This window comes from Heterocephalus glaber, unplaced genomic scaffold (assembly GCF_053883595.1).
Source record: "Heterocephalus glaber isolate CG9 unplaced genomic scaffold, H.glaber_assembly_v1.0 deba00001447, whole genome shotgun sequence".
Classification (NCBI taxonomy): Eukaryota; Metazoa; Chordata; class Mammalia; order Rodentia; family Bathyergidae; genus Heterocephalus; species Heterocephalus glaber.
In genome coordinates this window covers 13,569,081-13,582,381 of record NW_028258299.1, presented here as the reverse complement: position 1 = coordinate 13,582,381, position 13,301 = coordinate 13,569,081, and the positions used below count along the sequence as shown (strand labels likewise).

The 13,301-nt window shown below is 59.3% G+C and overlaps 1 protein-coding gene across 2 annotated transcripts; it reads left to right on the top strand.

Annotated features, from left to right (window-relative positions):
- Positions 1 to 702: 702 nt before the first annotated feature.
- On the top strand, positions 703 to 11,419 carry Bsnd (barttin CLCNK type accessory subunit beta). Of its 2 annotated transcripts, XM_004869640.3 has the most exons (5): positions 703 to 764; positions 903 to 1,151; positions 6,274 to 6,362; positions 7,462 to 7,722; positions 8,573 to 11,419. In XM_004869640.3, the coding sequence occupies exons 2-5, from the start codon at positions 975 to 977 to the stop codon at positions 8,988 to 8,990; spliced, it is 945 nt and encodes a 314-aa protein (XP_004869697.1). In that variant the 5' UTR covers positions 703 to 764; positions 903 to 974; the 3' UTR covers positions 8,991 to 11,419. The 2 variants fall into 2 exon arrangements, with proteins under 2 accessions (XP_004869697.1, XP_004869696.1); XM_004869639.4 differs by having other exon boundaries at positions 721 to 1,151.
- The last annotated feature ends 1,882 nt before the right edge of the window (positions 11,420 to 13,301 follow it).

Genomic DNA, 13,301 nt, shown 5'->3' with positions numbered 1-13,301 from the left:
GGGCCCGCAGAACCCTCGAGGACCAAGCCTTCCCAGGCTGCTCATTCACGTCCTGCGGGGCGATAGTTCACCCTGGCTGTTGGCGTGGGGGCAGCTCATTACACACAGGTCCTCATGGGGCCCAGAACACGAAGAGGGCAGAGGAGCCCAGCCTGGAGACTGCTGCCTTGCTGTGAGGGACTGTCATCCCCATTTTACAGAGGAGAAAGCTGAGGCATGGACCGCTACCTCGGCCAAGACCCACTGCCCACAGCAGGGAGGCAGAATTCACACCTGCGTCCTCCTGCTGCAGAACCTGTGCTCTGCACCAGGCAGGACCCCACTGCAGCTGGGTGAATGGGCTCTGGCCCTGGGCTCTGCCGTTTCCAGCTTGTGGCCTCTGGCAAGTCATTGGCCTGTGCCTCAGTGGGCTCTTCTGTAAGGTGGAATCGTGGCACCTGCTTTGAAGCCTTCCCTAAACTGAGCTGACAGCCATAACATGTCTGCAGATGCCCCGACGGGCTCATAACCTTGAAGAGTCTGAAATTCCTGGGGATTCTAAAGGGCAACTGGGGCCTGGGGTCTGGGGCTCCCCCAGTGGCCTTCGAGCCCTGCTTCCTGTGGCTGGAAGGTGTGGCACCTGCTGTCCACCACTCAGCCTGAGCTAGGCAAATGAGGTGATGTCAAAACCTTGGCTGGGCCCCAGCCCTGAACCGCCCCTCTCCCTCCTGGCTTCTGCTCTCCGGTTCACACTCACACTCAGGCCGGCTGTGCCCAGAGGGAAGGTGAGAGGCGCAGAGCAGCGGTGGGTGCTGGGTGAGCCAGCTCCAAAGCTCGCTCATCAGGCCTGTGGAGCTGCTGATCCTGGGCACAGGACCCTGCACCATCCTGCCCTGCCTTTAACTTGAAGCCTCAATTTGCAGTGACCCTGGGCTCATCCTCCCTGGCTCACACGGGATCGTGCTGGGCTCACAGGCCGGGCCAGTCGGGTGGCCATGGCAGACGAGAAGACCTTCCGCATTGGCTTCATCGTGCTGGGGCTCTTTCTGCTGTCCCTCGGCACCTTCCTAATGAGCCATGATCGGCCCCAGGTCTACGGCACCTTCTATGCCATGGGCAGCGTCATGGTGGTCGGGGGCGTCATCTGGAGCATGTGCCAGTGCTATCCTAAGGTAGGCAGTGGTGGGTAGGGTGGGGCCAGGGCCAGGAGGGCCAGCGTCCGTACCTGCCGCTGCTCCGTGCCCCAAGCCTCTGCCCTTCAACCCTCTTCGCATTCTTCCTGTCTTGACTCCCCAGTTTCTTCTCTGCTTTCCACACCCCCATTCACCCATCCATCTGTCTCTCACCACAGGGCTTGACTAGAAGCCGCTGGGTCCTGAGCCCCGAGCCCCAAGCCAAACATCTTGGGGAGACAGTGACACCCAATCCATAGGCTCCATCCAAGTGACCGTGCACTGACCAGCTGCCCGGTGTTCCTGCCTTCACCGTGCAGTGCTGCCCTTGGCTGAGCTTTTGATACTTTTAAAATTCTGGTGTTGGGGATCGAATCCAAGGCTTTGCAAGCGTTAGGCCAGCGCTCTACTACTGAGCTACACCTCCAGCCCTTTTAATTTTCCTTTGAGACAGGGTCTTGCTAAATTGTCCAGGCTGCCCTTGAGCTTTTAATTCTCCTGCCTCAGCCTCCTGAGTAGCTGGGATTACAGGCGTGCACCACCACGCCCCAGCCTTTCTGCTGCTGATTGCAGTTCCATTTCACAGTAGAAAGCCTGAGGCTCCCCGCTAGGCAGCAGTTTGGACTGGAGCTCAGCTGTGTGTGGCTTCCGGCCACCCTCCACCTCGGGGGCTCCAGCTGCGTCCCAGAGCTCCGGGAGGTCTGGGAGGGTCAGGTCTGCTCCAGATGGCACTTGAGCTCTCTCAGGCCTGTATGTTCCCAGCCTTGTGAGAGGTTCGTGTTGGGGAGCACTGGCTTAGAAGTTCTGTGTCTGGTTCCAGCTCTGTCCCGAACTCCGGGTGACCTTTGTCTTTCTGAACCTCAGCATTTCATCAGGGAAACGGGGACCCATGTCTCTCGCCGCATAACCACATGGACTGTGATGCTCAGGGAGGAGACGGGCTATGGGATGTGTGCAGACTGCAGTGCTGTGTTTAGAGAAGGGGCTGCGCTGTTTCTGCTCTGATCCTCCCAACAGCGCCCTGGAATGGATGTGTCAGGAGTTGTAAACCTCTATGCCCAGAGAGGTTGGGTGACTCTTCCAAGGTCACACAGTTGGGCAAAGGCAGACTCTGAGAAATAAGGAGAGAAATGTGGTCTAACTTGGCTTCTGTCTCTTAACTGCCCGGGAGACTTTGCCTGAGCCCTTTCCCTCTCTGAGCCTCAGTTTCCTCAGCTGAGCAATGTGTGAATGAGGAGATGAGGTGGACAGAGGTCCATCTGAAGGCCTTGCTGAGGCTGACACCCAGTGCTCCAGGCCCTCCTCCACTCTGGCCCAGCCGCTTTGCTGAGGAGTCAGAGAGAGGAGAGGCCCTACCCCCTTCACGGTGCCGTGGGCTGCCCGAGCCGGGCAGTCTGCACTGGTTTGCATCCATCCCCAGCAGTTTACAGTCAACTCGCCTCTGACTGTGCAGCGTGCTGGGGAGAGGTCACGGGGAAGAGGGCCTGGGAGAAGCCACCGCGTCACCGCCACCATCAACACCCTCCTCCCAGGGAGGCCCGGCTGGGGCAGGGGACCTCGGAGGTGCAGGATGCATCCCTCCCGCTGCTCCCTTCCTACCGGACCGGCTGTGGTGGGCAGAGTCTGGGTGGCAGTGCAGCGGGGAACCGCTGGGCATTAATGAGTAACTGTTGACGGAGTCTCACGGTCATGTGCTCCCATGGCAGTGTGCTGGGGGGAACTTATGCCTCCCCGCGGCCTGCAGGCCTAGGTTCCCATCCTTGCCCTCTCAGTCACTTCTGTGACCTTGGAAGAGGGCGCCCACAACCCCGCGCCTTTTGTGGTCCAGTGGGGGTCCTGTGCAGGTGGGGTGTGACCTGGCTTCGTGCCTGGTGCAGAGCAGAGGGGCAGGCACCAGGGGGTTGCCACGGGTGGTGCGTGTGCATGCGCGTGTGTGTGCGCGCATGTGAGTCCCTCTGACCAGGGCAGGAGCACAGAGTGCTGCATCCCAGAGCACCCACAGCAGCGAGGCCCCCTGAGCCCACCCGGCCTCTCCCCCTCCTCCCAGCCCCTGCTCTATCTCTGCCCTGTCTGGGCTCAGTTTGGCCAACAGCCCCGCCCACTGAATCTGCCCCAATCAATCGCCCTGACTCAGTCCCAGCCCATTGAAAGCCATAGAGAATGGGAGCTCCCTGGGTTGAGCACTAAGTACATGCAAGGGACACAATTTAGCTAATAGGATAGGAAGATGAGGGTGAGCCGATAGCAAAAGGAATTCCATTGTCCCGGTTGTGAGTGTGTCCCAGGGCCAGCGAGGTTCCACCCCACCCGACGCTGCCTCTAGTGGGACCCTGATAGAGAGGAAGCTTCACAGAGAAGGTGAATGGGGGTTTGTAGGTTAAATAGAAGTTCACCCATTGTTTAGTGCAGCTGCTGCAGGAGAAAAGTAAAGGTGAAAGTGGAGGGGAGTGGGGTGGGGGGCAGGGATGCTACACTGAGGAAAGCAGACCTTTCCCTTCCGTGGATGGGACGAGGAGAGAACACAAGCAGCTGGGATGCTCTGGGCAGCCGGACCTGTGGCGGCTTCTCCTCTGGCGTAGGTGAGAGATGACGTCACCTGGACGCCCGCCTTGAGCCCCGAGGTGTAGGAGCCGAGCAGCATTTCTAGCCCCCCACAGCTGGCACACTGGGTCGGCAGGGGATGGGTGAGGAGGCCAGGTCTGGTGGGTGGGGCCACTAAGGAGGCTGAGACTGTAGACAACAGCGAGTGGGGGCTGGAGGACGGAAGGGTGGCCGGGGGAGCAGAGCTGTCCCTAAGCCCCACTCCCACTCTGCCGGCTTGGCTGGAACCCGGGACCAGGGCCTGTGCTCTCTGTGGGTTCCTTCTCTCTGCCTCCTCCCTTTGGGGACCGCTCAGCGTTCTCCTAGACACCCACCCGACTGGTGTCTCCTGCTGGGAGGTCCCTGAGGTTCCGTTGCTTCTGGAAAAGGCTGGGCTCTCGTCTGAGGCTCTGGGGTCTCTGTGGCCCGACCTCCCCTCCCCAGCCTCAGCGCTGCCTGTCCTCCTCCTGAGAACACCTGCGCTAAGGTGTCCTCCCCGGCTTCTCTGCCGGTGTCTCATAGTGGTAATGACGGTGATGTGGAGATGGGGCTGGGGTTGGTGGTGCTGGCGACGCTGGGGATGAAGATGGTCACCTTGCAGATGGGCATGGTGGCAGTGACCAGGCGACGGGGTAATAAGGAAGAAGAGTCAGCTTCTGAGAAGTACAGAGCCAGCTGGCCACAGGGCGTCCTCTCTAGGCTCCCCAGTGGAAGATGCCCAGACCCGGCCTTGCTTCCAGACGTCTGGGGGAAGAAAGCTCACCTCTTGCAGGAGTCTGAGAACCTCCCTACCACCATCCTTTCTCCCCATCAGGGCAGAACTTTCCTGGCGCAGAGTGTTGCACTCAGTGCACTCTGGGAGGGGAAAGGGGTGCTGCTTGCGAGCCAGCTTTAACACAGAGAGGTCTCATCAGATACTTTCGGAAAACATTTTCACTGAGGAGAGCAAGACTCAAGGAAGTCAGGTAGCCCGACCTCCCGTACTCCCCATGCCAAGACTGACGGGCACCGCCCTGGCTCCTCCTTCTCCATCATCTCAAGGAGCCCTCGCAGCAAGCCCAGGAGACAGGAGTCACCCTCCCACTTCTTAAAACTCATGGTAAAACATGCAGACACAGATGTTTCACTTTTTATTGGCTATGCAGATGGGTGGGTTTCATTTTTTTTTTTTTTTTTTTTGTACCGGGGATCGAACTCGGGTCCTTGTGCTTGCGCAGCAGGTGGTGAAACCACTGAGCTAAATTCCCGGCGAGTGGGTTTCATTTTTGACAGAACAGACATACATTTTCTGTCTTAGCTGTGGTGAGGTAAACAGTCCTATGATAGTGAGAACATGCACAGTGTGACACGCTCACTTCTGAGATGCTTTTCATCTTGTGAAGCTGAAACCCACATTGGGCACATATGGCCCTCTCTTCGATGACTTCACTCGTTGTATGAGTTGTTTTCTCTAAACGAAAACCCCAGGATTCAGGCTTAATTGCAATGTTGGCACTTGGCGATAAATAAGTGGGTTTTGGATTGCAGTTTGGGTCCTTGTCTCTAAAAGCTTCACCATCACTGCCCCAGACCATGAAACAACATCTCCCCCTTATCCCTCTCCTCAGCCATTCTACTTCCCCCTGTGTGATTCTGGCCCCTCTGAGCTCCTCAGAGATGTGGAGTCTTACAGCGCCCGCCCTGCTGTGGTGGCTTCTTTGCAGCCCAGTGTCGTCCATGTTGTAGCACGTGTGCAAATCCCCCCCCCTTTCCAAGGCTGATCTGGGTTTCCTGGTGTGTGCACGTTGGCTTAGCCACCCGTCAGTGGGCACCTGCGCTCCTTGCTGTGGGGGTGCTGCGTGCAATGAGCACAGGTGGCCGGAGCACCCCATTGACCAGACCAGCTTGGGGAGGGGGTGACCTGCCAGAGGTCCTCAGTGAGGACCCTCAGAGGAGGCAGCTTCACCCCAACTCCCCAGCCCCAAAGGCAGAGCTCCTCAGACCCCATCCTACTGCCACCCTCATGCCCTGCCTCCTGCCCATCCCCGGGGCCCACCCCTGGGAGCTGCACATGCAGACGCCTGGATCCTGGAAGCTGCAGGGACAGGCACAGGTGGGGGCACCCACAGCCATCCACTGCTCTGTCCCCCACCCAGCCTCTGTGGCAAGAAGCATGGGGCAGCAGTCTGCTTTCCGTTCGCTCCCCAGGTGTGGGTGCAGCGCTGCGCCACTGGGTGGGCATGGGCTGGGCACCGACAGAGCACTGAGAACCGATGGGCTGTGAGCTTGGGCAGGGAGGGTCGCTTTTGCCTGGTGCCCAGAAGGGAGCCAGGTGCTCCACACACGTGCTGGGGCGATGGCAAAGAGCCAAGTGGGAGCAGGAGCCTGGTGATCTCCAGGGCCCAGGAATGTGTCTGTGCAGTTCCTCCCCACCTGCCCTGGTCGCTGCCCTCGCTGGGGATAAGTAGAGCTGTGTGCTGAGGCCTGGGACGAGCAGCGGCCGAGGCAGGGAAGGCAGACCCTGGGCAGCTGCAGAGAGAGGCCGTCCCCCTGTGGCCCACAGGTCACCTTTGTGCCCGCTGACTCTGACTTCCAAGGCATCCTGTCTGCAAAGGCCCTGCTGGAGAATGGACTAGCTGCAGAGATGAAGAGGTAGGTGCAAGGGGCGGCAGCCAGAGCCTTGGAGGGAACTCCCACCAAGCGGGGAGAGGAGGGGGGCTGAAAGCCCACCACACTCATGGCGGTTCCGGGCCTGCCTTCCTCCTACCTGCAGATGTGATCTTTGCACGGGTTGTTCTGAACTCTGTTTTGTGAGTGAAGCCTTCTTAATCCCATTTTATAGATGTGGAAACTGAGGCTCAGAGGAACGCAGTCCCAAGCCCCAAACCTCAGAGGGAGTGGGGTGAAGGCGGAGCCTGAACTCTGGCCTGACCTGGCCACAGAGTGTCTTAGCGGCCCCTCTCAGCGGGGGCGCAGCTCTCAGAGCACCTGGGCTTCTGCCCATCCTGCAGGCCCGCTCTGTAGGCCCCGGGCTCTCTCTCCTGCATCTGGGCAAGATGGTGGCAGCGGGATTCTCTGCTCCCAGAACTCCAGTTTAGCAGCGTCTTGGTGGGGATGAACTGAGTGGTTCCTGGGAGGGCAAAGGGGCCATTTCCAGCCGGGGAGCTGCTGTGATGGAGCCAGGGTCAGGTCACTGGGGTCTTGGACCTTTCTGGTCATCTTCTAGGAGTGTGGCCTTGGGCAGGGGACCCAGTGTCTGAGCACAGTGACAGAGAACAGGATGCCTGGGGCCAGCACCAGCACCTCACTCCCGTGTCACTGAGGCACAAGCCAGCGTCAGGCCCTGGGCCTCGGTTTCCTCACAGCATGCAGGGGTGACGGGGGATTAGAGGAGCTGGCAGGTGAGGACCCCGGAGCTGGGGACCCTGCCTGCCGATGCACCCCCAGCCTTGGGTGCTGCTGAGTGCCGAGATAAGCATCAGGGCCTAGCATGGGCCCTGAGTTCACTGCTCCTCATTTTGCCATCACACGAGGGGAGCACGGGGCTGAGAGTCAGGCTGGGGCCTGCCTGAGTTCTGCCCCTTGGTTTCTCACCCCACTGGGCCCTGGCCTCCCATGAAATGGGTGCATCCCTGGAAGGCTCTCGTGAGACGACGGCGGCAGGGAGGGGGGGAGCACAGGCCCAGAGCAGAGCCAGGCCGGCTGCGTGATGAGGCCCATTCTCTCTCCTACCCTCTCTGTGGGGCCCCAGCCCCCAGCCCCCCTACACCAGGCTGTGGGAGGAGGCCGCCTATGACCAGAGCCTGCCTGACTTCAGCCACATCCAGATGAAGGCCCTGGGCTACAGCGAGGACTCCCGCATGCTGCTGGCCTCTGAGCCAGGGCCAAGGCCCAGGGACACTGGAGAAGGTGGCCCTTGTGATGCTCAGGCCTGGGTGGAGGCGGCCGTGGTCGTCCACAGGGGCGTGGACCAGAGCGAGGGAGAAAGGACCCGGACTCAGAGCAGCCCCAGGTGAGTGTGTAGACCTGGGAGTCAGTGCTGCCTGGCCCCAGAGCACAGGAGGGGGACTCAGAGGGCCCTGGGAAGTGGGAGGGCAGGCAGCGGAGGGTGCGGGACACTCCGAGGCCTCAGGTGTAGCAGGTGAGTGAGCACGGGCCAAGGAGTGGGGCAGCCCTTTGGCTGTGTGAACTTGGCAAGTTCCTTATTGTCCTAGGCCTCAGTTTCCCCAGTGGGAGCGGTCATTCCCACACAGGGTGTTGTCAGGACTGGGACGGGCATTGCCATGCCTGGAGCATGGTGGGCTCCTCCTTGTCACGAGTGGAAGGACCCAGGAGCCAGAGGACTAAAGTTCCAATCCTAGCTGAGCGGCCAACCTGCTCTGTGACCTTGGGCAGGTCAGACCCCACTCATCCTGTCCCTGTTTGCTTGTGAGCTGAGCTCCTGATTCATCCATTTCTTCATTCAGTCCATCATGGTTCCTGGGCGCCAACTCCCTGCCAGCCCTCGACAGGCTTCTGACCTTGGGGGAGGCTGCCAGGGAACAGAGGGGACCCCGGTGTGATGGGGAGAACCCTGAATGCCTGGACAAGTGGAGGAGTGGCCTGGTTCAGATAATAACAGAATAGCTACGTGCTAGCCTGCTAGGTGCTAGCACTGTGCCAAGTGCTTTGCCCACATTACCTGTATAAATCTCAGAAACACCCACTGGAGTGAATGCTGTTATTTCCCCTACTCTGCAGGGGAGGAAACCGAGGCCCAGACAGATGGACTTCCTCCCCCAGGCCTTGCAGCTAGTGGCTGGGACCTGGACCCCATGGTCTGACCAGAGGTGCGCTTGACCTCACAATCTTTGTCCCTGCAGCCTGACGGGCTATCACCAGGGCCCTGCACCCTTGGCCTCCTTCCAAGATGACCTAGACATGGGCTCGAGTGAAGGCAGCAGCCCTGCCCCATCTCCACCTGGCAGAGCGGCGCCCTGGCCCCCACAGCAGGAGCCCAGGGCCAGCAGGAGCCCACTGGATGACTCCCATGACTTTGCTCTGATTGATGACCCCTCCACACCGGAGGGTGCACCCCGAGAGGGGCAGAGGCAGGAGGCAGTCCTGCTTGACAGCCGGCAGCGGTACCCGAGGAGGAAGGAGGAGGAGGAGAAAGCCTCGGACACAGGTGCAGGGGAGCCTGAGGAGGAAGAAGAGGACTTGTACTATGGGCTGCCCGACAGCCCTGGTGACTCCCTTCCGGACGAGGAAGTAGGCTTCGAGCCCGACGTCCAGGGCTGAGCTGGAACTGCTCCCTACTGCTAATCTCCTTTGAACTCACCGGGCCTCAGTTTCTGTACAAGGGGAGGACATGGAGGGTCAGAAGAGGTGGGGGGGCCTGAGGGCATCTGGGGAGCTATAAAAGGATCTCAGGGAGGGGTTGCTGTCTGAACCACCGCTCCAATGGCTCCTTTTCTCTGACAAACCTTTGAAGGCAAAGTGCAATGTGCTGAATATTTACAGTAGCCAGGTCCTCAAAAGCCTTTTCTGTCCCCCAAAGCTGGCCTCTGACGGGCCCTCCTGGTACTCTCCATGGCCCAGATCCCCTGTGGCGGCCTCTGGTGCCCACTCAATGGATCGGTCCGTCTCACCAGGGATGCCTGGCTTTCCCCTGACCCAGCACCTGCTGTGGCTCCTGCAGTTCCTGTGCCAGGATCTGAGACCTTGTGTAGCTGGCCCTTCTGACCTGCAACCTCAGCCCTGCCAGCGCTCCTTGACCTCTGGCCCCTCTCCTGCAGCCCAGACCCTTACCTGAGCTCTTCTCCTCCAGGACACCCTAGGGTCCCCCGAAGAGGGGACCCTCCCTCCCCTGAACACTTCTCCTGATGTCACAACTCTTGGAGTGAGGTGGTGCTTGCTCCCTTCTGTCCCTCTGGGCTGAATGTTCCTGCTGTGGCATCCTGCCTGCCTCCTGCTCCTGCTCCAGGCGGTGTCCTGGCTTTACCCACCTCAGCACCTCCAGCGGCCCCAGAGCTGTGCCCACTGAAGGGATGCAGAACTCAAAGCCCCAGGAACCTTCTGCAGACACGGTCTCCACCTCCTACTTTACCACCCTTCGGACTCCTGCCCCCTTACTGTCTGGCATTCAGACTTCTGCCTGGCCCTCAGACAGTCTCGGGGTCAGGCAACAAGCCCTACACCACACTCCACACCCGTGCCAAACTCCCTGGCGCTGGCTTGGGCAAATGTCATCAGGCTGCTGGCTTAATTCCTTTTGCGTCAGGGTCATCACTGCGCGTCCGCTGTGGGGTGGATGCTCAGCTGCGACCTTTGGGGGAGATCCTGAGGTGGTTCTTGACGTCAGTGCAGTCACACTCCAGCGAGCTGCTTCCCTGTGGATTAGAGACAGAGCGCAGAGCAGAGGCGGAGGAGGGAGTGGAGATGTAAGAAAGCAACACCCAGGGGCAGCAGCGACAGAGCCATCAAGGGCAGTGGAAGAACCTTGGCACCCTGCAGTAACACCTGTCCCCTGCTGATCTCTGCAGAGCCCTTAGGCCCACCAGGGACAGCAGTGGACACGGAGGAGAGGGCAGGGTGCTACCTCAGGTCTACACACTCAGAGCTCTGCCCTGGGCCACCTGGGAGTGGGAGGCCATCACCTGGGCAGGGCCCCAGTGGATGTTGGGGTCCTGAGTCAGGGAAGATGCCCAAGCTGGGGCAGAAGGCCACGGTCCCAGCATATGCTCTTCTCTCTGGCCCTCTTACCTGTGCTGGGAAGGGGATGGTGGCACATCTGTCTGTGATGTGATGTGGAAGCAGTGGCCCTGCTCACACCCGGGTCCTGGACAAGGTGAGGTGTAGCGTGCTCCTCGTTCTGTTGGTCAAGGCAGGGACACCCGTGACCCACATCAGCAGGGGTACCAACACCCGCGACTCAAATAAAAACATTCTTAACACTAACACTTAACACTTTATTCACCAGCAAATTCTTCTTTGAAAAACCACCACTGCTCCCTGGGGCAGGATAAATGTGGCGGCGTGCCCAACTGGTATTGTGGCCCATGCCCGAGGGAGTGGCAGCCAGCGGGGTGTGACTCAGGGCAGCTACTGTGAGTGGCCTTCACACCTCTGTACCGCAGGGCAGGGACCTCTGACAGGAGCAAGATCCTCTGGCTGCTGGGGCTGCCAACAGGGAGATGCCAACCCCATTCCAGGCTGGGGCTCTGTTTACATCCTGTCTCCTCTTAGCTATGTGTGCACACTGCCACTCTCCAAGCCACCCCTCTAGATGACAGATTATGTATCCACCCTCCCTGCCCCATTGTGTCTGGGACCTCAGCTTCCTCCTGGGAAAATAGGACCTGGTGAACTCCCAACCCTGCATCTTTTGGGGTTACATGGAGGGGGATTTGCTTGGCTCCATCTGCCTGTGCCCTGCAGCCAGGGACCAGCAGGCAGGCAGCTGAGTGAGCTGGAGGGCTGTAGGGAACAGGGGAAGGGGACGTTACCAGAACCTCTGCAGTGAGTCCTGGTCTCCTGCGAGCCACGGCAGCACACGGCGAATGACAGGAAAGGTAGAAAAATGAGACTGAGAAGAAGCTGAGCTTTGGGTCTGATCAGTGCTGCTCTGGGCAGCAAAGACAAGAAGCCCTAGCTTGCAGCACCTTTTATTTAGTACATCCAAAGAAACAAATGTAACAAATGAATAATGTAGATTTCAGGATCATATTGGGATGAACAAGGTGTAACAAAAGACTGGGTGGGGGCAGCGGAAATCTAAGAACAATGAGGAACTATGCAGAGGAAGATTTAGTTCCTCCCAGGAACTACACAGATGAAGATTTGGTTCCTCCCAGGGCGTCTCCCACAGGTGTGGTCTTGTCCTGGAGGGTTACAGCATCATGGGATCATTGAGATCTCCCTTGTGACCTGAGGCCAAAATGGAAGTATGTCTTGGAGTGTTATTGCTGGCCTGTAGGCAGGAGAACTAGGCCTACTCAAGTGATTTTTCCCTAGAATTATGTAGCATTGCTCCCGACAGAGGGCCTCATGCTTGCTGCAGGGGAATGAGCTTCCTCTGAAAGTGGGTGCAAGAATGGATGCGTGATCGCATGTGGGCTTGTGCCAGGTAGGTTAGGGGCCTGCCCCGATCAGATACAGGCAGGAAAGGGGTGAATCTGATCGTTGATTGGAGGCCCTCATCAACCCGGTGCAGAAGGAAGGAGCCTGGATGGAAGCTAAAGCTGCAATTGGCAAAGAAACAGCCATCATCCTACAGCCAGGAGGAGGAGTGGTCCTTTCTGTGGCTTGGACCCTGTTCCTGTTGGCCTGGGCTTGGCCATGCCTGGCATGTGGTCCTATTGCCTCTTCACCCCTTCCCTGGAGCTCTCTGTGGCCATGGAGGTGTAGGCAGCCAAGGCAGGGGCTGTGGGCTGCAGCTCTGTGGGGCGAGAAGGGGGGACAGGGGCCCCGCTTTCTCCAGCTCTGTGAGCTGAGCTCCCTCACTCGCTCTCACGCGATCCCGCCACTGGCCTCCCTCCCTTGGCCTGTAGGAGCACGGGCGCCTCTGATGTCCACTGGTGGCTGCAGGGAGAGGAGTAGGGTGCTCCCAGGGGCGCAGGGCAGGGGTGCTCACAGGCCTGGAGGAGCCAGGAGTTCCAGGGCTCAGCCTCAGGCTCCAGGTCTGTGCCGGGGTGGAAAGTCCCGCTCCTGGGATGCGGAAAGTTTCCACTCTCTGGAGAGAAGCGGGCTCTCAGGGAAGGGGTGGCCCTGGGGAGTGATCCTGGGGCTGGGAGTGGGTTTTGCTGACTGCCTGCTGGGTCTGGGACACAGGACAGCCTTCCTGGGCTCCAGTCCCTTTTCCCTGCATGATCGGGTGGACAGGGACAAGATTGCACTTCTATGCCCAGTCCTCTGCACTGTGCGCCAGGATCTCTTGTGCGCATCACCCCTAAATGTTTGTTCCACTGCTCAGACTCAGTATGAGTGGCCTGGCTTTGCACCCAGCCTTTGTCAGTTCCTTGATATGTGAACCAGGAGAAGTCACTATCCCTCCCTGACCCTCAGTGTCCACACTGATACACCTACTTCTCAGGCCGTCCTGGAGAAGAAGTCAGGCACCAGCGTCCCCTGCACATTGTAGCTCCTCCACAGGGTCAGGCTCTTTCCTCACCTCTCTGGGCCTCAGTTGCCTTTCTCAGCCACAGGGACCAACTCTGTCCTGCTGAGGAACGAGACAGCAGGTGAGTGGATCTGCCAGGGAGAAGCCGCGTGTAGTAGCACCCACAAACGGCAGGGCACCCACTGAGTGCCAGGGGCTTCCTGGATGGCATCTCACTGATTTTGACCTGAGAGTGGGGTGTTCTGGAGGAGGAGAAGGACCTTGCAGAGAACCTCTGAGCCTGGCATTGCTTCCTGAAGCCACCTTCCCCTCAACGCAGACACTCAATAACCCTGCCATGCTGGACTCAGCCGATTCTGTTTCACCCTCGAAATCTGCAAGGGTGGTGGACTGAACCCATTTTACAGGAGACTGAGTCTTAGAGAGGCCAAGTAGCTTCCCTGCTGGCCCAGAGAAGGTTGAAGGGAGGGGAGAAGATGGAGCTCCAGGCT